The sequence below is a fragment of the Tympanuchus pallidicinctus genome, unplaced genomic scaffold (assembly GCF_026119805.1).
Source record: "Tympanuchus pallidicinctus isolate F22 unplaced genomic scaffold, pur_lepc_1.0 scaffold12, whole genome shotgun sequence".
NCBI lineage: Eukaryota > Metazoa > Chordata > Aves > Galliformes > Phasianidae > Tympanuchus > Tympanuchus pallidicinctus.
In genome coordinates this window covers 12,819,212-12,845,823 of record NW_026294637.1, presented here as the reverse complement: position 1 = coordinate 12,845,823, position 26,612 = coordinate 12,819,212, and the positions used below count along the sequence as shown (strand labels likewise).

The 26,612-nt window shown below is 40.9% G+C and overlaps 1 protein-coding gene across 8 annotated transcripts in view; it reads right to left on the bottom strand.

Annotated features, from left to right (window-relative positions):
- The window catches only part of TCF12 (transcription factor 12), a 158,014-nt gene that overhangs the window by 125,983 nt on the left and 5,419 nt on the right, over window positions 1-26,612 (bottom strand). For 4 of the 8 annotated variants that reach the window (XM_052672617.1, XM_052672621.1, XM_052672624.1 and 1 more), the window contains exons 1-3: window positions 25,948-26,082; window positions 25,044-25,140; window positions 24,286-24,358 (exon numbers count right to left, since the gene is read on the bottom strand). In XM_052672617.1, the coding sequence (XP_052528577.1) occupies window positions 24,286-24,358; window positions 25,044-25,118 (148 nt within the window). In that variant the 5' untranslated portion in view covers window positions 25,119-25,140; window positions 25,948-26,082. Of the gene's footprint in view, window positions 1-24,285; window positions 24,359-25,043; window positions 25,141-25,430; window positions 25,537-25,947; window positions 26,084-26,612 lie in introns of those variants that run through there. The other 4 variants (XM_052672622.1, XM_052672623.1, XM_052672618.1 and 1 more) reach the window with 4 other exon arrangements.

The following is a 26,612-nucleotide window of genomic DNA, read 5'->3' as shown; positions in this document are numbered from 1 at the left end:
TCAAGCACAAAAACTTTAGCAGCAATTTTACTCTACTTGATTATACACCTCTTAGGATGTAAAGCTTAAAGGGAAGGAAACATGTCTATACTCACTTGTGCATACACACATGCACAACTCATTCATTACAACATCAGCTTCAGTATTAGAAACTGCATTCGAATACAGGCTATTTTCAGGATTTTATTCCTGGCATGGTTCCACTTAGAAAAGCAACAAGCACATTTGAAGCCACTTACACTTACATTTTCAATTTTGGTGTTGAACTTTTAAATATTGCCAGTTGATATCAACCAATCACCAAGAAATCATAGCAGTGAGTATGCATCAGTCCCTAAGATCACCTTAGCCCAGCCATCATTTTCCTGAAGGATTAAAAATATAATATTGTCTTATTAATGAATTCACAATGGGAAAAAAAAAAACGTGGAAAATACAAAATAAAAAATGCAATTAGATATTGTATTTAAAAGACTACGTAATAACATATAGAAGACAGCAGAGAGAAACAACCTATCCCTACTGTCTATTAAAGAGAGTTCAAAGTGAACTGAAACCTCACAAATGGCAGACCTCTTCAGATCTGTTTGCAGATCCAGAACTAGTCAGGGTTTTCAGACTTCTCCAAATTTGAAGAGTCTAGTATACCTGATCCCTACAGAATTTCAGTCAAACAAGACTTCTAAACTGCTGAATGCTGGCTCTACAGTGAAAGAGTTCAGAAAAGACCACAAGAATACAGTTGAAGCTAAGCCACTTCATCTTACCTTCCACTAGCAACAAAATACATTTGAAGCCCAAATTCCTTACTCAGTGATTGAACCCAGAATAATGCCACCTACAATGCTAGTCACAGACGAGTAACAGAACACTCAGATGAGATGTCGTACCTCACATGATTTCAAGTAGCAGCTGACCCACATCCCTCATTCTAACACAATATTTACAAGAATTTTGCTAAATCCTATTTAATTTTCTGCTGAATAGAAGACAGAGAAACAAGAAGAGAAGGAAACATCTGTATCCCAAACAAGTCTATCAAACTCAACGTTTGGTCTAAGAAAACTCTTATTATTACAATTAGCACAGCGTTGTCTGCTTAAAATCAGCCATTTTTAAAATAGCTCCAAAATTAGTCTGCAACTGCAGCAATCTTAACACAGTTAAGCTTCCAGACTGCAGCCAGGACTGGTTAGCTCCACTGTTCACAGCAGCCTGGGAGCTGCAAACCACCTAAATCACATCAAGCAACTCACAGCACAGATAAGCACAGATATGAAAAAGACGACGAATAATCTGCAGAACACAGGAGTTAACCAGAAAGCTGCAATACGTAGTACTGCATGCATAGCAACAAAAAGCCTGGAGAACAAATACAGAAATGAACTTCATAAACATTCTTAAATTACGGAATGCATTTGATTTAATTATTCTACTTGAAAGCAGTGATCACAAATAGAGTTATAGCCCCAAGAACTGCTTGGGGTGGCAGGGAACATACATGGAGAGATTCAGGGAAAGAGAGAGCCAACAGCTCCAGCGAGCTTTTCACTCACTTTTTCTTCGTCTCTTGGTGGTACCAGCCTAATTTGAAAGGACGGTCTGCAGCACACACTGCATTTGAGAAGTAAATGAAATGAAAGTAATCCAAGGTCACCAGCAGACTGAAGAGGAAGAACAAACCACCTGCAGAGGTCAGTATTCTAAAAGTGTACCAGCAAAAATGAAACATAATATGTCAAATTTGCTATTTAGGACAAGCCACAACTTCATTATCTGTTGGAGAGACGATTATACAAAGCATCCACACATTCATGGATTCTTCCCCATCCTTCTGACAAATAGCACAGAAATGATTTTGCTCTGATTATTATGACATGAAGGCACATGAAAATCTCTAAAACAAACATCAACAAACAAAAACCAACAATATTCATCAAAGGAGTAATATTTGAGTAAAACTAGCATAGAAATCATCTGCTATATGAAATCTGATTTGTTCCTTTTGCTTAGGTTTCTGCCGTGCTGACCCAGACATTTCAGATGTTATGGCTTCTTGAATCAAGAAGCAGACACTCAATTTTAAGTTACGAAACTGAAACTTCACTTTAGAATTCAAAAGTGTTTTCAAAAATCAGTTAGGCATTAACACCATGCACTTCAGAAGGTAAAGATTTAATCTTGTCCACTAGATCATAACCAGATCACAAAGCTCAGACTTTGCTTCCTAGAGGAAACTATTGAACTGCTTGAAAAACCCAAGATACAAGCATCATCTAATAGCAAGTAAGAACTATAGTCTTCCACTAAATAACACCCACAACAGTGATCAGAACTAGTCCCTGGGGCTCCTTTACAAAGATGAGTACCTCTCTACCCTAGCAAGTGATACCCCAGCCTGGAAGATATGAGCAGCTCCTGTTCTGTTAAAACTCTGCCTGAAAAAGACATGTGAGGCATGTTCCTTTTGACTGAAGGGCAGACAATAAATCACCACACAGAGCTCAAGAGACTTAACAATTATGTGGACTTTGTACTGTCAACGGACATGTACACTGATATATGCTACTATCAGTGCTTTTTAGATATTCACTGTAGCATTTTTGTTGGGAAACACGAATGAAAACATATGTAACACAATAAAGATGGTCTTGATGATACTCGTGGATATAAGTTCACAAACTAAAGCTATCTGCACACTATCGGTATCCCTGCCTCCTCCTTCCCCTCCAGCATCTCAGCCAGCACTCAGTGGTACGGCTCCAGCGGCACATTTTCCTCCACACAGCCCCAGCAGCCCCAGCACACAGAGCTCCTGCCAGCCCCCAGCTGTGCCACCAGGTGGGAAAAGTCAGCCTGCAGGCATTCCTGCCCAAGCAAGACTCCTTTTCTGGACAGCAAACAGAGAGGTGGTCTATATTACTATCTTGAATAGATGTGGCCTTAAGAGAATAAAAAAAAAAAAAATAATCAACTATGAAAATAGTTTTTTAAAAAAAAAAAAACACCTCACACACAACCCCAGCTTCTCTTTAAAATAAGAGCATAAAAAAGAAAACTCCAGCAGACATTGGATAGAATTAAAGAGCTCAGGTAACAGCACCAAGCAACATCAGACCAAGAATTCCATAGCCACAAAGAAAGACGAAAAGTATTTAAGCATGACACTGACCTTGTAAGATTTAAGATACCAGTACTCAAGCAGAAGTCTACTTTTTCCTTTATAAGAAGCTAATAGATTAATGGTAAATGCTTGAATTTATGGATTATATAGAAACTACATATTATATACAGAAGTACATCAGACTAATTCTAATACATCTCAGAAAAGTTGCTGAAAAAGGGAAAAAAGAAAAAAAGAGATCAGCATTCTGTAAGTATCCCTGGGGGAAAGCAGCAGCCGATCATGGCACACATTACCTCTGCCCCTTGTTCATCCATCTGCTGCACCCCAAGGAATGCCACAGGGAAGGCAAACATGTGGAGCACAGCTAATAACAGCAATTCTGTCCATATTAGAAACTAATTATCATCCTTTCCTATCAGGATCAGTGCTTCTAGAATTATAAGCAATTTACCCCTCTAAATGCAGTACAAAATTTAACACTCAGTAACTCAGTAGCTTATTTTAAAAAAGAAACAAAAACGCTGTTTGGACCTGCATGCAGGCCCAAACCTAATGCCTTTCTCTTCAATATAGCCTGCTCTTTGACATCCAGAGCTTTCTTTGGTGAAGGAAGGAAGGGAAACACAGCCCCGTGTGTTTTTAACTCTCAGCTCAAAACAGCACAACAGATTAAGCCTATGTATATCCAGCTAAAACAAAAACACGGGCTTTGTATTGTATTAGCATCTTCTGGAAATGACAGCATGAAATCTCATCGCTGCTTCCTACTAAACATAATGCTTTTCATTAAATACACAGACCATAAAACTACAAACTGAGATGAAAAGCTGTGAATAGCATTTTATATACTGACCTTGCAAATAAGAATCAGTTTCTTCTTGGTCTACTTTCATTCCACCAAACTAAAAACTACTTAAATTATTACTGAGATTCCTTCACACTAGGCCGCTTTATAAAAGTAATAACTTCCTTCAAAATAATTAAGTTAACGTTGCTTTGTTTTAATTAATATCACCCACTCGAGACACTACATTTGCACAGAAGTGGTCCACACACCCTGCAGCACAGTCTAAGGAAGAAATGAGAAACAGGGAACACTAAGGAAGATTATGCTGAGGGCCAAAACCTGGATAAAGAACATCAGGCACAGATCAAAACAGCGCTTTTCCCCCCACCATCTTCATTTCTACTTGTTTTCTACCCGATCTTGGAGTCAAGAACTTCTTCAGCACTCATCACCCCACACTTGGTATTGCAGCCTATCAAGGCCAAGCTACTCTCATCCAAATTCATCCACTGCCCCTCCTGGTTAGCCAGCAGGTGCTATTTCTTGAAGCGGACAAGGTCAACATTCCCCTAAGGATTTGAGCAAAATGCCTCCTCAAGCAAGCAGGCTGGGATTCGAACGCCGGGTCCACTTGTTTGAGATTGCACATGCTGGCTCCATGCCTTGAGGTTCCAATGTCAAGAACTGTTAGGGAAAGCTTTACAGAAAAGTCTCAAGTAACTAAGTGAAAAGTAATCAAATGAAAACCGTAGTTAAACTTCTTTGTTTCTACCCTTGAAAATACTGATATTACTCTACAAAACATTTTTACATGAAAGTGAAACACTCCCCAGAATATTTAATTCAAAAGTAAATATAACTAAGAGTAAGGTGCTGTAAATACATTAATTTGTGGACAACACCAAATACAAAAGCAGTATACTTTCAAAGCTTTTATAAAAATACGATATTTAGTTGCATCCTTATTTCTCTTAAAATCAATAAGTCATTTATGATCAGCTAGTCTGCAGTGTGAAGGGAACCAAGGAACAAATCTAATGCAAAACACCACCAACTTGACCTAATAAGATTACAGTACATTACAAGGTACTTATAAGCATTTTCTATAAATGAAATGTAAAGCCTGATGACTACATACAATCCAGAAGACCAATCTAAGCTCATAATGAAGGCATTGTGACAAAGCTTAGCACCTGAAACACCAACAGAATAGAGTATTTTTGACATATCAGAAAACTTTACACCAATTATGTTTTCAATTCACTAGTTTCAGGGGAGATCAGATCTGCAACTATGATCCATGTAAAAGGCATACATCTAACATGTACAATACAGAGCTTATCAAGTAGAGAATATTATCTCTCCCAACATATCTGGCTTTTCAAAATGACAGCACATTACAGAGTATTATCATGCAGTTAGAATGTCATGTCAAATACTCTTAAAAAAATAATCAATAATATTATCTGCTCGTTAGACCCAGCACAGACTGGTTTATTTTCCTTGAAAGCAGTGAAAAAAAGAGGTATTATGATCTGTGGGAAAAGCAGGCTGGCAATATAAGGTAAAAAAGAACAGCACCCATTCATGTATTTAGTAATAGCAATAAAAAAAGGGGAGAAACTAAAACACACCATCCCTGCACTTCCACTACACAAGCTTCTTTACCAATATACGACAGTAAGTACTTGAGTGGAAACTGTTCCACGCTTTTTCTCACCATTCAGCATGCTTAGCCCACCCCTATCACAAATGTACTTACACTTTATCATCATTTGCATCCCTCCAAAAACAATCCTACAGAAGATAATGTAGACTAATAATGACTGCTATTCCTCACGACAGATTTGTCAGCAGCAAGGAGAAACAGCATATCAACTGTTCTACTGATATCCTACTTACTCATTACTGTTAGTGAGATTCAATAACTGAATTTACATTAAAATAGCTGTACTTCAGCATACAATAAATGCTGCTTTCCTCAATACCTCACCATGAATCATCTTCAGGCTTAAAGAAATGAAAATTACTTTGAAGATGTAAAACAAAGCCACCATCATCTAATTTCACATCTGGTTGCCCGTCCATTCAAAGCTTCGATTATGTTAACTTCAGTTAAGGACTCCAAATCCCAAACAATAAAAACACTGAAAAAAATCCATTTTATTTAAAAGAGGTATCAGAGGTCACTACGCATGCACTAGGTGCACAGAATGCTAAGGAGGATAAACTAAAATAGGGATAATGTTGCTCAAGCTATTACCCATTCTTACCACCGCCTCCATTTAAAATTGTTATAAATCCCCTCCACATAATCTGAAGTACTTTAAAGGCTTTTGGTTTATTCAGCTTAAAGAAAAAACTCAGCTGTGTAAAAAATGTTTTTTAAACTTGAATTCCAAAGACATGCAGCCCTTCCAGTAGTTCATGCAACTACAGCCAGGTGCCCATTGCCAGGAGCGCCTGATAAGAAAAGGAAAGTTTCGAGCACACGTGGTGGGTGAACACTCAGCCCAGGACAGAGGGGTTGGAGCTGAACGATCCTTACGTTCCCTCCAACCTAAGCCATTCTATCATTCTATAAACTCTTTTTTGATGCAGATTATTTTGTTCCTTCACACTCAGGATTTGTCTCAGGACATGATACAAAACCAAAGGCAACTTACTATACGTGAAGTACTTTCTCAGTCAGAAATAGCAACATCAAAAGAAAGTTATAACCACAGAACAGACATCCATTCAGCAACCTTCCACTTCACATTATCTGCATTTCCCAAAACACTTCCATCACTGCAGGACACCAAGTTCCCATGGCAATGATGTTTAAAGTTTCCCATTCCCAGCTCTGGTCGTGTTTTACATAAAATACTTTGAGACAAATAATCATTAAATTTTAACTTGAGACAAACCAATACAAGAGCCTTCCTAGGACTGTTTTCACTGTCTCTAATGCTAGGGAGCAATAGAGCAAAGTAGTAAGGTAGCCAAAAAAGAAAGGCCCAACAAACACCAGAAGTGCTACAGCCAGCACAGCAACTCTTGGAGCTGACACAAAGACTCATGTCAGGTGTTTGACTTTTAACCATACAAACAGCATCACTGACATCTTCATTGGTCTGAATGCACTTCTTTTACTAAACTGATATAAAAACAGGTGAAACAAAGGAAGCACTAACTGGACAGAGAATCAGAGTTCAAGAACTGAAAATCTGCTTAAAGATAATGTCAGATAGATGTGACCAGCAAGAAAAAAGCAAGCTTCTAAAAACAGCAAAAAGGATAAGGAGCTCTGATAAATGGGAGCAATTTAACTAAAAATGAAAATGCTCCCACCACACCACTCAGAAGTCTAAAACTACTCAGAAGTCTCACAACCACAGTTGGCTTCAATGCTATTAGAACAGATTATCTAAGTGAAAAGTGACAAAGTTAACAAAAATGAGCAAGTTTCACTGAAGTAGTAAATGCTCACTGAAATTCCACATTTGGAGATAATCAAAACACAAGGACTGAAAATGTTTTGGATAAAGGAAAAAGAGACATTCCTTCTCCTGAGAAAAGAGATTATATGAGAATTAAAGGTTCAGCAACCCATATCACAGCCTCAGGCCATCTGCATGCTAGGACAGAACAGGATCAAGGAGAAAAGGAGGCCAATACTTCAAACATGAATACAAACATGACAGAAGAGGCTTCTTCACTCACAGTCTGTTCATTACTACTACCACAGCCACAGAGCACACCACAGTATTTCAGAAGTGCAAGCATGCCTTGAATTACTGAGCTAAACTGAGGAAAGCAGAAAAAGAAATGCACAGTTGTGACACACAGATCAGCTACCAAATCTGCATTTCACAGAATCACAGAATCACAGAATCACCCGGGTTGGAAGGGACCTCAAGGATCATGTAGTTCCAACCCCCCTGCCTAGCAGGGCCACCAAACGTACACGTTCAGATCAGGTTGCCCAGGACCCCGTCCAACCTGGCCTTGAACACGTCCAAGGACGGGGCATCCACAACCTCCCTGGGCAGCCCGTTCCAGGGCCTAACCACTCTCCTTGTGAAGAACTTCCCCCTAACATCCAACCTAAATCTTTCCTCCTTCAACTTGGATCCATATTTCACTGCAAAGGTGCCCAGGATCTTCAAAGAAAATTTCTCAGAAGCCTGATACCTTCAGCCATTCTGTATCTTGGTTAAACCAAGTTCAACACAAAGTTCACTGTAACACAAAGTTCACTGTAACCAAATGATACAGTATTCTCAAGTTCTTCAACTACCAAGTAGAAATGACGATCCTCCGTATCACTTACAATAACGTAATTCCAAATGCCAATAACTTCTCTACCCTGTGTATTTCCAAGATAATTTCCAAAAGGGGTGGAATTTTCCCCTTCCTCCCGCCCCAAAGATCTGCCTGCACTAAAATCAATCACTAGGCTTCAGAAGAAAAGAAGGCCTAAAAACAGATTTAAAAACTCATTTCAGCTGTGTAAGATCATAAGGCTCAAAAAAACACTAAACATTGCTAACAAATGATTTTTAAAAGGAAAAACAGGTTCAAAACCCCAGAAAGACGTGATATGCAACAAATCTTTGTTTGAGTGATTCTGGAAGTACACACTGATGGAAAAAATGAATGCAAAAAATGCATAAGAACAGCCACTATTCATGATACTTATGTCCACACTACTGCATGTACTGTGCACTCCTATCTCATCCAATCCACCACCAAAATAAGACGACACTTCTGTATGACACCACTGTAACAAACATTACAGCACTGGGAAAAGCAATGAAAGAGAAAGTTTCTGAATTGTCCCTGGGCATTTTGTCCATCAAGATGCGTTAGAAAGATTAACTGGAAGTGAAAACACAACACAGGATACAGTGTTCAGGACTGGCATTCATTTGGTTCATAGCGTACAAATGCCTGGAGGAATCACATGCTCCTAGGATTAGTTAACTACATTAATGACATGAATGAAAGCAAGGCTAGGACCAAAAAAAAATCAAAAATTATTAAGCATCAGCTGAACATTCAGACAAATTCTAACTTACTTTATGCAAAGAAGTTAACTACCCCACATTTATGGCTTTATGCAACAGCAATTCTATTAAGAAAGTTTTAATATCCCGTTAATACCTACTATTATACCTACTATTGGAAGCCTCACTGCATATAAACCAATAAGTTTAACCATCATTCCTTACAAATTTGTCTTTAATTTTTCCTCTAAAACAAGAATTAAATTCATATTAAGATTCATTCGTTCAGAAATGAAGAAGTACTTCACATTAATACCAGCCTACCATTGAAGGCCAGAACGAGGATTTCCACAGCTATCAAAATCAGGTACTGGGCAGTAGCAAGTATGTGGGAATGGACATGGCCATCCTCATGGAGAACACAGACGAGTACAGTTCTTAATCTCCATCCTGAATTGACATGCCACTTCATTTGTCAGTTGTTCAGGCTTTCAAACTTTGCTGTAAGGTTTTTGATAACATAATCCTGTCCAAACAAACATGAAAGTTGCCTTCATGCTCAGTTTCATTACCACAGTAACATTCTGTGGTATTCTGAAATACATTCATGACTAAGTTGGAAAAGACATCTATCTACAACAACAAACCAGCACAGGACCCAACATACACACTGCCTATCAGCAAAAGATACAGTGGTTAAGAATCCCTTGAAGCTTCTTGCATGTCAAGCAGGTGGAATGGTTAATAACTCCAGCATGTTTCATCTGGACCAATATTTCAAGCTCTCCCATAAGATACTTCTACCTTTTAATTTCCCCCAGTTTTATGAACCTGTTCCAATAGCAGCTCAATGCAAACCTCATCCTCACTATAACCACAGTCACTCAAATAAGCACTTCAAATCACTTGAGCTACAAAAGCCAGAGAAAGTAGACATTAAATTTTTTTTTTAAGTCCTATCTCAAAACAACCCCATTCAGATGTTGCCAAAACATATCCCATAAACTAAGGTGAACAGCTAATTCCCAGATAATCCTAAAGCAGTGTTTCATCTATTAAATTCCTTCCCACTCTCTCCCTCAGCAGTGCCTTCCCAAAACACAGCTCCTAAGGGTTGCTCTGGAAATTCTTTTTGAAGTGAAAGAGAACAAAAGTTACAATTTTTGAAATGTTGTTTTTAATCTAATCTGCTGCATTTCATTGAATGGAGTGTACAGAACCTAAACCAGCCCTCCCAAAAAGCCAGAGCTATATGCAAAGCAATACTCATAGCACGCTGCAGGCTGGCAAAACACACGAGTAAGTTCACGTTAAAGAGGGCTGTTGGAGGGTCAAGGCATTTTTCTGTTGTTAAAGGGTATTTACATTCAGTGCAGGTTTTACTAGTCACATGTAGCCCAGGTCAAAGCCCAGTGTTCAGCACACAGTAAAACAGCTGTTTGCAAAATACCTGCAGTTTTAAGCACTCCCTTTGACAAACACTTAATCATCAGTAACTTCTTTAGTTTCTCTTCATATACTAAGATTATGACACAGGAATCATGCATTTCACAAAAGGCTCTGCTTAACGGCATCCAGCTCTTTTTAAGACAGAAAAATAAACACGTCTAAAAGCCCATTAGGGAAAAGAGAAAATGTTTTTCAATTAGGTTAGATCAAATTTCTTTTGTAACTTTAAAACATGTTCTGTTGTAGCACAATCAGCTTTTCCACCTCTCCTGAAAGCACAGGTTCTGCTGCAACACAAAGGGTATTTATTAAGTATTCAGAATACAAGCACAGAGCAAATGTAGTCACATTAACACAGCCTCATTTCTTGTTTCAGTCACAGTAGGTTTTGTCAAGGAAAACACTTGATTACGGAATCTTTTTAGACGACTTGTTACCATATCCATGATTATTAGATCATGGCCATAGGCTAGACACTGGTACATATATCCAGCTGTCAAAGCGAATTTAATCCATTAAATACACAGGATAGCTATGGACAGGGCTGTTTTCTGTTTTTGTATCAGGAAACCGTTCTAGGCTAGGAATTTTATTCTGTAAAGAAATTCAGGCAAACGTATTTTTCCATGCTTTCTTTCTTAGATCAGCTTCAAGTGAAATTTACAGAAATTAGAAGCATATGTAATTTGTAAAGGTGTGCCGAAACAGTGCTGAAGTAACAAGAGTCCCTTTCTTTCAGAATGTTGGTAAGAGTCCTACACAGCAATTTGCATTTCCACATTTTTGAAGAACTGCACTTACTACATTTAAAAGGGGCATGCAGTAGATACAGTAAGAACTAAAATGAACAAGAAAAAACCCAGAATTTTGTCAACATAAATAAAAAGCTGAATTTAAAAAAGAAGTAAAACCACAGAGATTACACACAAAAGGAAGGAGTGAAAATTAACACTGAAAATACATTCAAGTTACATTAGCATCGCTTAAGTGATTTGAAATTGTTCCTATTAATCTATCATACAGAGCCTACCACTTCCCTGAAAGCTCCATCCTTTAAAACTCCAGATTATTCTCTTCTCATTATTTAATATTACTATCTTAGCAAATGATTTCTATGGAGATCGTCACGCTTGCTTTAGCTTATTTAAATGACAAAGACAACAGCAGTATTTAGCAATACTATTTCTGAGAATTTGCTAGAAATTTTTAGATAGGAATTTTCATGAAAAAAAGTCATCAAGGCAATAAAAAACATTCACAATTGAGAAACTTGCATTTAGTTCATAACTCCTGTACTCCACACTCCTATATTTCAAATGGTCTGATAAAACAGTACAGCTGGAAACAAAACCAGAGGATATTAAAAAGTACTGAATATCTTAAGACAGAAGCTTTCTACACGGATTACAGGAGCTGCTCATCTGGTTTTAGAATCAGTCAGCAAAGTGTAAAACCTTTTCTGAATTAGAATTTCAAGAGACAGATAACCTACCTTCTCACACACATTCTAAACATACTCTTCACTAAGCCTGATGAAATAAGACCAGTAGTGATTCATACTTAAATATTCAGAACAGAATCCGTTCACCTCAGTGTATTTCAGCAAACCTATGCCACAAAACCAGGCACAGTACCTACTCAACTACCAATTGACTCGGAGCCTAACAGCACACCAAGTAGAACTTTTGCTGGAGACCTGCAAGAGTTTTCCCCGAAGGTGACTTGAGATAAAATGGTGATAGTTGGAGGAAACTTGGGTTATTAATGTTGTGTTTGTTCCCAAGGATCGCCAGAGAGCTGCAGTACGTGTCTGCTGATGCAGCGCTAAATTTGCTTAAAAAAGGGAAAACAAAATAAACTGATACCTTGCAGAGTTTAATTCCCTTGGTTCGCATTCTCAGCATAATCAATACTGACCTGTCCCTGGAACGGTATCTGGTCAGCCTGCCAAGGTCACTTCCTCCGCCGCTTGCCTATCCATGTTATGCCAACACATGTGAAAGCCCTAAGAAGCAAGCCATGTCTAAACTGCTTAGAGCAGCAACTCTGGGACGCTTCCTGAGGCCAAGCCAAACGAGCTGTGCTTCTTTCCTACTCTGAGAAAGGGGCAGGAGGGCAAGAATTAAAAACAAAAAGCAAGCTAAAGATCACAAATATGGCACGCACACATCTGCTACAGCAGACAAAAAGTCTTTTTCAAGTACAAGCATTAATTACTTCATTCTTCATTTTACTTGGAAAGAAAAAAGTGAGATGCTTGAGTCTTATCTATGTCTACTATTTCAGGGAAAACGATGAAGCTAAAAAACAGCTTACATTACAGAAAGAAAAAAAAAAAGGAAAAAAGGCTTGAGCAAGCTACATGGGTAACCAAAATTCTTCTATTCTAGAGGTTCTTTCAGTAACAACTGAAATCAAGCACAAGAAATTCCAGTTTCTTGAGAAAGTATATGAAAGTACACCGCAGAGCATTTATCACAATTCTGTCTCTTATTTGAAAGTGCCAAATATTTTTTAAACCAAAGAATCTAAAGAAAAGGTGAAAAAGTTGTCTAAGTCTCCAGGAAACACTCAACTCTCAGTAACACGTAGAAATGGATGTTACTGCTGCCTAGAGCATCTGTGCTATGTTACTTGCCTCTGAGCTCCTAATGAGCACCTTCTCTTAATTCCATAGCATTACCGCAGTCCAAGGAGATACTTACAAAGATTCACCCATTAAAAAAAAAAAAGGATCCTGTGTAAGGTGCATTTTCCAAGTGAACAAAGAACTACACATTTCCAAAAGAGATTGATTCCCCACCCCCAAATTAGTGCCACATTCAGTGTTTGACAATATAAATCAGACAGGAGCAAGGCAATCATTTCTCTTGGAAAACAGCAAGTTGGAAAGCGCTGTAAGTCAGGAAACAGATTTTCACAACAAAATTGATTACCAGTATCCAAAACCACAGAGGAAAAACTCCGAAAACCAGAAGGACAAACACTGTAGAAAACTATGAAGTTACAGAATAGTACACTTACGCAACAAATACCAGTTAGTTGTTATGGCATCTCAATCTATATACACTCACTATACACAGCACTCAAGCTAAGCACACTGTAAGAATTGCTCACAGCACAAAGTTTTTAAAGCTGTAGCTTTCTGAACACGGGTTTAGCCAACAGTTAGTTACGACAAAGGAAACCCTATTCTTGCTGCTCTTTCCACCAGCTATGTGCTGAGACAGACCAGATACCTTCAGATGAACGCACCAAGCACTGCAGGAGATGCAACAGCACTGCCAAGAATTCTGCCTTCAAAAGGACTTGTATTGCTATGGCAACGGCATGTTCTTCAGTCCCCAGCCAGACACAACCTATGACACATATATGAGCGATGTCCAAACTCTGGCCGATTCCTCACTGCAACACAAGTCACATTATCATATACACACCAATTTTCACTTGCAGACACGTAAGGTATAAAGCTGTGGATTTTTGGATGGTAGTTCACAGGGCACTTACATTCCCTAAAAATAAACAGCTGAATCTAGGAAAAAAAAAATGCCATTTGCTTGGTAAAATTAATATAGGCTACCAGAAGGCCACAAGGAATATAACCATTATTGAATATAAACCATGTTACACAGCATCTTCCATAGCCAGGCCTTCACCGCCTCTGCGCTCCCAATTTCTGCTAGCAAAATAAAGGAACACAGCAATCTTGGTGCACAGCGAATGAGCAGATGACTGAAGCTGTTGTTCACCATTCCACACGTATTGAAAAGAGAAGCAGATTTAATCCACGTTAAGGACATACACATACCTAAATTCTGGTTCTACTGTATCGCTCTTAAAGACATCATTTCCTAGAATTGTTCATAACCTACCCTGAAATTACATCAAGCACATACAGCCTCAACACAGCTTGAAATTTATTTACATTTATTGTGTACTACTACATAGGGACAGTTACTCAAGACATAAAAAGGATAAGATAGAAATGTAAGTTACATATCCATTTCTGTACTTTTACCACAGATAGTTTTCATAAAGCAGACTAAAATCAGCACGCTGTTGCTCACCTAAGATGGACAGATACCCTTCTTTAATACAGTGAGAAGCACAACAATATGACCACATTCTCCACACTCCTGGCCACCCTAAAGGGTTGAGCAATCTTTAAGATCATGTCTGGTTGTGTAACACAGCACTCATCGTGAAGAATATTAGCTTCTTCCTGGGAAGAACCACAACTTTCCTTAAAGTTTATTGGGAGAAAAAAAAGATTAAGTTAACTTCTATAAAAGCTGACTGCTTCCCACTTTATAGAAACTGACTTACAGGTCCCTTGTCCTGATTTATGAAGACCTAAAAGACATTTGGCAGAATACGTTCTGGAAAGAGTAAGGTCTCACACCTTTAAAGCCTCTCCCTACTTCCTTTTGAAATGCCAGGTCTCATCTAGTTTGCTTTATTAAAATAGTAGTAGTATAGGTTACTAAAAAGTATTTCCAAGTCAACTAAATGATAACTAAAAGGGAAAAAAAGATGGTATATTTTTTCTGCTTTGGGTTCTTGTTTGTTCACTTTTTTTTTTATTGCTTGTTAGTTTTTAAATTTGGCATCTAAAAGCACTTGTAGGAAAAATATCTGACTTGGACATTCCTGCCACAAGTGATATTGACAAAGTTATTGTTCCTTCTTTCGTGCACTTACCACTACCCTCTACTGAGGACAGCGAACACAGGACCAGGTATAATCCCAAGGTTACCAAATAAAAAGTCAAACTAAATACTAGAATAAAAACCTTATACATACCCAAGAATGCATTTCAGACACAACACACCTTTATACACGTGAAGTGCATTCATTTTATAAATCAAACTAGGGGAGACGAGTCTTGATTTATGGCACCACTCAATCATCCTGGCATCTAAGCATCACGAAAGCTAATCTCACAAAGGCACACTGTAGAACACAGCCATTGGAACTCTGCTGTAGTAAGCACCATGTTCGCTTACAGAAATACAGGAAAGCTTTCCATTACTCCAAAACTCGGTCATCTTCATTAAATTGCCCCCTTTTCATAAAAGCCTTAGCCTTATTTAGCATTCAGGAAGATGAAAGAGCAGCTACCCTCCTTATGGATTACTTCTCTATTACAAGCAAATCTTTTGCACGTCAAGAGCAAACATTAAAGGATTAAACGATATTGTCATTCCTGCTCTTGTTTATTTGCAGTGGGCAGCAAACAGAATCGCAAGGAAACAAGCGGTGATTATTTTAAGCTGTGTTCTCCTGCAAGGATTATGACTCATGGAGCTGCTGCCTGAAGAAACTGGAACAGGTATAGGTGTCACACTGAAAATCATCACAACCTCACAACACAGGAGATGTCCAGCGAGCCAAGCTGTCTGCTTTCATTGCTTCACAGAGCAGCCGCACAGCCAATAGCATCTCACACTCAAACAAAACAAAAAATATGAATATAAACACTGAATTTCATTTTCCCACAGAAAATTAAAAATACTTCAAACTTCTCTCAAACCAATTTTCAGGGCACCTCCTACCACTAATGCAACAAAGTAGAAAATTCAGGAGACACTTGATGACAAGACGTCTCTAGAATGTGAAATTCAGTCATTTCATCCTGGATTTATCTGTTTTAGGCTTGTTTTTCAACAGAACTAGATGAAGCTAAGGTAGTAAAGCAATGTTATTTAAAATTAATTTATCTATATTCTGCTTACATATCAGATTCTAACAGGTACAAATCGTAGTAGTGTTTATGTCTGGCTAGATCTTCTGTCTGCTTCATTCTACATGCCTCATTCAAAGAAAAGAACAGTCATTTTGCACTTATACACAGACGTTAGAAATGGAAGGAGTACACATAGAAACCACCAATCTGTATGCATTTATTGCTTCAGGTAAGCCCTGGAAACAGTGCAATGAAGACTATAAAACCTGAACACGAAGAAGATGAGAGAATTAAAACATGAAGACAACGATATTTAAATTAACAATATATTTTGGTCACAGTCTAAACTGAATAAAAACAGACACCTGGTAACATCACAGACCAAGCTCTTATCAAATTAAGTGTAAGCTTCCGTTTATGCTGCATTACATACATCACACACAGCGCACACACACGATGATATTCACCAGCATTCCACCCACAAACTGTATGCAGCTAGTAACGACCAAAACCGGGCTTTGTTTTACTAGACATGTTCCCTTAACCATGTATCTTCACGTTTTAAAGGAGGGAAAATAGTCCAATACAATTCTCACAAAGAATAAGGCTCAGAATGCACTTCTGTTTAACATTACTGCTTCAACCTTCTCAGCAGCAAAGAGACAAAACATGAATAAAATATTTCCTGTAGTTTTTCCCAAAGGAAAGTAAAACAATGAAAGCAAGTTCTCTGCATTAATGGAGCTCTACACTACAATCCACCTAAAAAACAGAAATTTTGACTCGTGAGAGTTTTTGCACTTCTTACCTCCCTTTTTAAATGTAATTCTACAGTTTTTTTCTACTGGCATTCCTATTAACTGGGCTATAAAGTAAACCCTTTTTTAATCGTGGCTCTTTCTCTTCCAAGAACCTCTGTAAAATACCAGCAAATCAGTTTCATCTGAACATTATCTTCCCATATTACGTTGGTGAAAACATGAAGACTTGTATTTACAGGAATTCCAGCTCCTTCTTCCCAGAAAAAAACAAAAATTCTCATCATATGAGAAGAATCCAACAAAGTCCTAAGGATGGGCTGGGTGATTTTAGCCCGATTATCCTCTGAAAACAGTAAGACATTATTAAATTTAACAAGAGCTGCTCTTTCTGGTCATTCTTGGTATTCAGTTAACATCTTCACAAAAAAGTATGTCCTTTATGTTTTTGAATGTTGTTTACAAACACAGCTTTGTTTTACAAATGAAAAAAAATAAACAAGGCTTTCATTCAATACATTAAAAAAATTATCATTATCTCATCTCAGACATAGCAGAAAAAAAACCCTCTCCCAGCCACCATCAGAATAATGGATTGTAGCATTTCAGAAAGCCTGCAACTACTTTGGAATCATCAGGTTGAAGTATTCATTAAAACTAGCAACTTCTAGACTCCCTTACTAAGAAACAAAAATTTAGAAAGGCATTATGCCTTAAGATAGAAAAAATGATTTTCAACTACATTTCCTATCCTTAAAGTAATAATCTTACAGTGCTCAATCATCAAAAACAGTCATTGATGCATATATACCATTTTATAATAATTAAGGGTACCTGGTAACAATCTTAACCAAATACTTCACACATAGCACCTTTTCTTCTTTATTTCTTATTTAAATTTAGTGACTCCAAAAGACAACATACAGAACTCACCTAATTTTGCTACTGACTTCTTCAGAAGTGTAAAAAAAGTAAAAAGTGTAAAAAAAAGTGACATGTTATGTTAAATTAGATAATGCCTCCACAAACAAAGCTTTTCCAGAGAACATACTCTATTCAATAAAATTATTTCTTGAAATAATTCTCAAATTAAAAATCTAATACTTATTTTGAAGGAACTTAAGGCAAGAGGCTTATTTTTCGGTCACTTGGGTCACATGAGGCTCTACAGGTAATTTAAGACATTTTACAAAGCTTCCAAATGTATTCAATTCTCATATCCCAAACAACATGATCCTTCAAAATTCCAGTTAAAAAAAAAAAAAAAAAAAAAAGTATTTTAGTAGTCCACAGAATTCAGCTTGAGAGATCTAGAAAACTACTACAATTCAGTCACACCTTCCAATTTTTAAAACAGTCAGCTTGGAGCTTGTGGAGACTGAGGACTAGGTTCTTATATTAATGCCCTAAAGGTCTCTCTACTCATAAATCAATTTATGCAACTTTCAGCTTAGGAAATTTTCACTACACTTCAGCAAGTTAAGAAAACAGTTTCTGTTTCCAAGTTCAGTGCACTGCGTACAGCACACCCAGTACATCAGTGTAACGGTGTCCACAGACTCAACTGCGATCAAATGGAAGCACGGCAAACAGCTGCCACGCTGGTTTGACAGCAGAATTACTAAGGGGCTGAGTCCCCTGTGACAGCTGGAACAAAGTCAGGGGGATCTTTGTCATCTGATGTACGAATGACAAACACGAAATTCCCGTCAAACAATCCCAAGAACCACACCAAACTAACAAACAAAACTCCTTCAGCAAAAACTACACATGTACTGCAAGGTCCCTGGTAACCAAGGGACTGCGGACCGATTCAACAGCAAACACAGAGCACACAGACGTGTAGGAATGTCATCCACACCTCTCTTTGTGACATGCAATTTGCCCTCAGTCCCTTTGCAGGTTTCCTCTTCCACTTCACTCAAGCCTTTTGTCTTCACATTCACATTTATACCAACACTGCTGCCTGGATAAATCCAAAAACAGAACTGCAACTTCAAATCAAATTCCTCACACCATGTCACAAAGACAACTCTCCAAACCTCTGGACACTCCTCTGAAGGCACCCACAAATACCAATGCAGGCATCTTCCTTGTATTGCGACCCAAGAATGTTCACACTCGTAGCAGAGCTCAGATGCTAAGCTTGCTTACACAGTGCTCACATCACTGCTCCCTACCCAGGGAAAACTAACTGCTGGAAATACCAAATTAATTTTCCACAAGGTACTGATCAGTTCCTCATTGATGGGTTCAAGTATCTCCCTAAACAGAATGCTACAAAAGGCCACATGCTTCTAAAAATCTAAGCTTAGCTATCTGGAAGACAGCAAGGAAATCGTGAGCAATCCACACCTCAGTATCTTTGCAACCACAGAGAGATGGATTTTGAGTTATTGGTTCTCTTAATTTGTCCTACTTATTTCCCCTCCTCCTTCTTCAGCAAGAATATGGAAGCAACTCTTCAGCTGCTCTGTGCTTTCAAGGAGTACTCAGGGAAAAAGACCCTGAGAAACTGTTTTTCCAAAGAAAGGAAGTAGAGGAAGAAGAGAAAGTGCAACAGTGAGCTGGAGACTGCTAACAGGCAAGCTGCAGTCACATATTTATTAGCACCGTATCACTTCCAAGTTTCTAAATGCAGTACATGAGGGACCCAAGCCAAAATATTCATCAAACTTGCACTTGGCCCATTTGAAGAGTGATCTGTGGGGGTCTCCTATACACAACAAGAGGGGAATGAAGCTATATACACCCTCTCCTTTGAAACATGAGTCTCTCAGAACTCTCACCAATTTCCTCAGAAAGGAGGGAACTTAGTGCTCCTCACACCCAAGTAGAAACTACCAGGTTACCACATCTGCTGGATTGCTTCTCATGGAGCCAGTGGACAGAGGACACATTAAACATAAAGCACAACCCAGAATTTCCTTCATCAAGCCACCCTGGATCTCCAGCATATAACATAATGGAAGCTTATCTTCTTTTGAATAGCAAGCAAGAATATACAAGGTCACAACACTTTTTTTTAATGACAAAAACAGAAATACGGATCAAATTCCTTAACTGCAAGCCTTCCTCTCACTTTTTTGAATCAGAAGATGTCACGGTCTAACACGTACGTGACTGTAGGACTGTGACTACATGAGACCTCTTGCCAACGCCTTCATTCAAGAACTAGGAACAGGCACTGACAATGTTCTATCTCAAAGGAAGACTGTACCAGAAAGCTATCAGAAAACTGATTCTTATCAGGAATTCATGCTCTGATAAAAGAAAATACTATGTATTGAAAGGTTGGAAGAACTAATTTTCACACTCACGCAGAAATCTGTAGTTTTCTCTCAACTGCCATTTGACCATCACAGCTATGAGAGCCTGTTCTCTCCAACACTTGCTGTGGATTAATGAATGCAGCATTTAAAAGACTGCCATTGGGATAACTCCTAAGCTTTTGGTTTTGTTTGTTTGGATTATTAGTTTTTTTTTTAGGAAGGAAATGCCGATGCAACACTAAAAACAAAATAACAGTTTAGAGAACTGATAAACAGCAACCAAGTCAAATTTCAATAATTTTCCTTGACAACGTAACAGACCTGCTAAAGTACAACTGATATTGAGTCCAGCCTCAAGATACAGGGCCCTAATTTAAGGGCACTCACATTAATGGTAGGTTATCAGCTTGAAAAGTCTTTTTAAAAAGTCAGTAATTAGTGGACTATCCCAATACATTCCTTACTAAATGGGTGGATTAGCAGACACTTGTGGAAAGGGCAACCTAGTGAATTTGCAAACAAGGAGACAAAACTGATGCCATTAGTAGAATCAGTAAGCTACAGGATCGCAGGCCATAGATAACATTGTCTCACGTGCACTATTGTTTAGCATCTATGAAGTCCTGTGAAGAAGTAAAATAGGTTTTATTTTAGTACCACACCTGAGATTGAAAAAAAAATTAACCACTGGAAAAACTGAAATGTCAATCAGTCCTGTTGGTAAGCATCAGAAGATTGCAGCATTATCTCCTATGGCAGGCATCTAAACATTCTAACTGGATTTTAATTAAGAGCATTATAAATAAAGGCCAAAATGGCTGATCACCCACATTTGTACTAGTATACAGTTTTTTGTTTTGACAGAAACAAAATAAAACAAGATTTCACTGTAAATTATACATGCTGCTTCTACAGCAGCAACGTGGAAATATTTCATTTGAAATAAAATCTAAAAGTCTGATCAATTAACATGGAAGCCCGATTGAGAATATCTCTCTGTCTTACAATATCTAAGACAGAAACTGCCTTATCTTCCCAAGTTGGTTTCGTAGGAGGAAGAAATATCAAGTTCTGTTTTAAACAAGAGAATATTACAACAGCAGTGACAAGAAATATTCTGTAGCTTAAGTCAGACCTACATATCAGGTTGCTTTTCCAATATGTTTATTTTCACCACAAGTCTGACCAAGTTATTTGACTTTATCAGCAGCTTACATGACTTACTGTCATAAGATACTGCGATACATCAGATTAGCTCACTTATTTCATCTGCAGCTTTCATTCATAACTGATTGACCAGCAGCAAGCTTCCCCGACACCAGACATTCCTGAAGACTCAAGCTAGCTTTTAGTCAAAATAGTGCTCACATATTAATTCCACTGCAGCACTTTCTTCGAAATTGCAGAAATCTGCGCCACGAGCTGCTATGCAATCCAATTACACATATTACAGAGTGAACACGAAAATTTCTTTCAAACCAGATCAAGCCTCTTTCTGCAGAATTAAGAGTGAACACCTTGGTATTCCCCAGACTTCACAAAGCCCTGAGGTACAACCTAGCAGAACTTAACCATCCTTCTATAGTAACTTTTAAACTGGGGGCCAAACGAATTGCACCCACTTAATGGGAGCCATTAAGCTGCCTCTCTAAGCAGCTTAGATGAGAGGGCATTTCTGGGCATTTTTTTAAATTTTATGAAGTTGAAATGAGTAAAAAAAAGGAACTCTACAGTTACAGATCAGAAAGCAAGTCTTGCTCCAACTAAGAAAACATCTTCTTTTAGTCTGCTTGCAAAGACCCCAGGAAAAATAATAACCACCATCAAAAAATGGTGTTCAATGGGTAAGACAGCAAAGCGAGCTGCACAGCTCTCACTATCATCAAAATCACAGGAAGTCTGTGTAAGACGCAGCACTGTTCCGTATTCAAAGAAGAAACCTGTGCATACTGTACACTATTAATGACAGTTCTAACAAATACTATTTTTTTCCCCAGAAAAAAAAGCAAAATTTTAAACAAGAAGCAAATTTTTAAGGGGAAAGAAGTACAAAGGAAATATTGAACAGCCTACAAGGTACAGAATACTTGAAATCAAACTGGGATGACAATTAAATCAGGGCTAGAAATGCCTGTAGCTGGTCAGCGAGCTCCTCAAGGTCTCCCTGTAACACCGAATGCTGACTCAGAGCACAGCTCACACAGAAGTTGTTGGCCCCTTGTCACTCCTGCAGAGCAATCCCCCCAGCTCAAGGCTTTGGTTGTTGTAACGTTTCAAGAATTAAAGCATATAATTCCATAAACTAGTAAATCTCTACAACTAAAAACATTTTGAACTAAAATCCATAGCTATGTAACATTATCTGAGCCAAGGGGAATTCAGTTGAGGTTGTAGATTGCCAGACAGCTGCACTGTATTGCTCGTGATCCTATCTATGTGATGATACACCATTATCAGTAAAGAAATTCAAGAAGACAGTAACACTGTTTCCCCCTAAAAAATCTCAGTACTTACGTATTATTTTTTCCTAGGCCAGTCACAAAGAATGGGGAAAGAATTACCTATAAAGAGGGCAAACCACAGTAACTAAGATCTGCCCTAAGATCTAAACTAAAAGTGAAAACTTCATTATTCAACAGTAAGTTATTCCACCTGTTCAGGAAAAGCAAGGCATAGGAGGGGGGAGAAGGATGGAAATCTTCAAATTGTGCTTCTTGAAACAAATCTCAGCTGTCTGGACCTCCTTCAAAACTAACTTGAAAAACAACCATCTTGAATGTTTGTATGAAAAAGAAGATCAACTATGCTGCATATGGAATTGCCATCTCACTACTGCCAATAATTTCATTTACTCGTAAACTGGAAACTACTTACACATTTTAAGAAATAAAAGTAAAGGATTTCTTCAAACACTACTACATATTTTTATTAGTTAAACATGGGAGATGGTCTCTCAAGAGTCACTAAAGTTTTAAAGTGTGTTTAATAACCAAAATTCTCACGTGTCACTAGGACTTCCACAGAGAGAGCTCTGACAATGCATTAAGTAAACAGCCAATGGCACTGCACAACTTCCATCAGCCACTTCACCCCTCTACTGGCATTCTAAACATTTGTTTTCATTAACCCTAACTAAAACCATATATATCACCTCCTCGTGTTCATAAAAACATCACAAAAAGAAAAGCTAAAAACCAAACCAACAAGAGGCACCAAGCCACTTCAGAAAGTTACTACTTGAGTAAGTCGATTCTGTTTAGGGATCATTAATAACTAAGCCCTGTTCAAGAACAACGTCATACAAAGCATCTTTTGTAGAAAATTAAATTTCTGTCGTATTAGAGGCTTGACTTAAAACTTTCTGAAAGTAGGCATCAAGTGTACTGCAGTGAAAACAGCAGGCAACAAAACACTACATGTAATTACAATTATTCACTTTCATGATGTACAAAAATTCAATGTAAGAAAATATCTGTCCAAATTTGGACAGCTACACAGGGCCAGGAAACTGAGCATCTTGAACTGAACCTGGCTCTCAAGGGAGAGAGCAGAAGGGAACCAAAACAGACATTACACATTTTTAAAGTATACATCTAAAGCCATAGGCAATCACGGCTTCTACCTGTGCCAGTAAGCAACCTTTAGCAAATTACTCAAATAACACAGTGAAATAAATCCAATCTAATTCAGACCTCTTAACTGTTAGCATCTTGGCAGCTACTTCTAAAATTACAGGGCTTGAGCCGGGGGGAGCATTAGATGGAGTTCTGTTGTTTTTGTTTTGCTCTTTGTTTGTTAGGAAATTAGTCACCACCTCATACATTTCCTTTGAATTCTAAAATAGATTCTTGAGTCAGAAGTATTCTGTTACTTGCTATTTCACTTCAAATACTTACTGTCCAGCTTAGTTTGATAAAATCAGACACAGAAGGCCTTCACTTCTGATGTGACAGACTGATGGACACGCTGTGCCTCAGCACCACCAGACGTACCCAGCACCTCACCTCATCAGGAAAGCAGAGAGCAAAGCTGTGGTATTGCCTTTTGCTCTGAACTGTAACAAAGCCAATACAAACCAGACACCTGTAATTCTTCTGAAAGTCTTATGAAAATCCATACAATGAAAGGTAACCGCTCAAACACGTGAGGACTGAGCTAAAAACACTGAGCCCTGATGACATGAATGTTACAGATCTCAGGTCCATTGCATCCTACCTGATCCTCCGAACTGGCTACTGCCCAGCGTGGTTGGCCTGGTCTTCCCACTGTTAACAGGTGGGGAAAACATCTGCAAAAGAAGAAGAGGTGTATAAGCCGGCTTTGAAGCCCTGAGCTGAATTATTAGCTCGGTCCATACAGTTAAGAGAAAGCTATTGCAAAACAATTATTTTATTACCATTTCTGCTAGAAGATAAGCAGAGAGTAGGACGCCCGCTCAGAACCACAAACTCAGTAAGTTAGAATACTCCGGGCAGCTTCTAAGTGCCACAGAGCTGCTGGACGGGAACACAACTTACAACAAAAAAGCAATAAGGTCCAACGCTGCTGTTGTAGCTCAGAACTGCCATCCAGCTTACACCTGACTGCTCCAAGCACCTTCCTTACCAACCTCTGCAATTAAAGCCACCGGATACAGGCAGTCGCAGAACGGCAGTTAGCTGGCTGTCATGCTCCTAAACCAAACACTTTTCCAAGGTCTGTTAAAACGAAAGTCCCATAAATAAAGCAGCTATAACTTTCAGAGCCCGAGTTGCTGTTACTACAGCTCTTCCTTCGGGTCTGAAGAAGCACAAAACCAAAGCACAAAGAGAGGATCCCCAGTACCGGAGCCGCGGGGCCGCTTCACATACGCTCACGACCAGACGAGGCCGACGGCCCTCGGGGCGATTCCGGCCACGTTAAACGCCCCGACCCCGCCGGCATCGCATCACGGCCCGCCCGGCCGCCCGAGCCCAGGTGCCCGCGCTCCGTACCGCGCTGAAGTCCAGCAGGTCGCTGAGCTCCTTGTCGGTGCCGATCGCCGCCATCCTCTGCTGCTGCGCGTTCATCGTCCCGCGCTCCGCTCGCGTCCTGCGGGCACAGAGCAGCCCTACTCAGCGGGCCGGGCCCGAAGGGGCGGGGGGGGGAAACGAGCCGCGGCGTTCCCCGCCGCCCGCCCAACTCCCCGCAACTTTCCTCGGCCCGTCCTCCTCCCTCTCCCCGCCGCTCCCCCACCTCCCGCCACGCGCACCGCCCCGCGACGGGGCCGCGAAGGAAGATCGGACCCATCGCACCCCCCTGACCCCCCGGGCGAAGGAAAGCAAACGAACGACCGAGAAACGGCGAAGTCTGCGGAATTAGCGAGAGATTAAGCGACTCACCGCCCCGGCAACAATGGGGCCGCCGAGCGGGGCCGCCGCTCAGCACGGCCATGGCCGCCCGACCATGATCGCCGCCGCCGCCCTCCCCGCGCTTCCCCCGCCCGCGGCCGCCGCCGCTCGCGCTCGGGACCGGAGACGCCCCCGCGCGCCGACGCCGGCCGGGAGCGCGCGGGGAGAAGCGCGCGCGCGCCGAGAGGCGGGAGGAGGGGCGGCGGGGCCTGCGCCTCGTGCCCGGCGGCGCCGCGGGGGCGCTCGGCAGCGCCGCTCCCCACCGAGTCGCGGGGCCGCCCGCCGGGCCGCGCTCCTTCGGGAGCGCCGGGAACCGAGCGCGCCCCCGCGCCGCCCGGCCCCGCCGCCGCCCCTCAGGCCGCCCGCGGCGCTGCCTCCCGCCCGGCCCCGCCGCCCCTCTCCCGCCCCGCGGCCCCTGGCCCGGCCGCCGCCCCTCCGCTCCGGGCGCCCGCCCGCCGCTTCCCCCCCCCGCGCCTCTCCGTCCCAACTTCTCCGTCCCCGCCGCTACCTGCTGCCCCCGCGCGCTCCGCGATCAGGGCCGGGCCGGCGGGCGGGCCGCGGTGGGTGGGAGGCGACGAGCCGGGCGCTCCCCCCCCGCTGGAAGGAACTTGTGGGTTTCCCTCAGGCGGACATTTTTTTGCTTACGGAGCCTCAGCACCACGTTCGCGGCTCCGGCTCCGTATCCCTCCGCGCAGAGCGCCGCCGCCGCCTTAACCCCTGCCGCGCCGGGCGGCCGCGGGCGGGAAGGAAGGAGGGAGCTCCGCGCACGGCCCCGGCAGCGGCGGGGGGAGGGGGTACGAGCCGGTGGCGGGGCCGTGTGCAGCGCAGCCCCGCACAGCCGGGAACACGGGGCACTGCGGGGTGATCCCAAGCGACCCGCCGCATCCCGCACCTCAGAACGGCGTCGGGTACCAGCACACGCGTTCCGAAATATACCAAATACGTTCTCCTGCGCCCGAGCTACGCCGCCAGCGCAGGCGACCGCTGAGCTCCATCTCCCCGTCCCGCCACCAAGTTCGCTTCCCTTCCCATCTGCCCGCGGCCCGGCGGCAGCGTCCGCGCCGGGTCCCGCAGAGCCCCCGGGTGGCACCTGCGGGCATCGCCCCGCTCCCGGCCGCCCCGCGCTGCTCTGCTCGCGGAAAAGACCCGTTGGCACGCTGTGCCTTTGGAGCT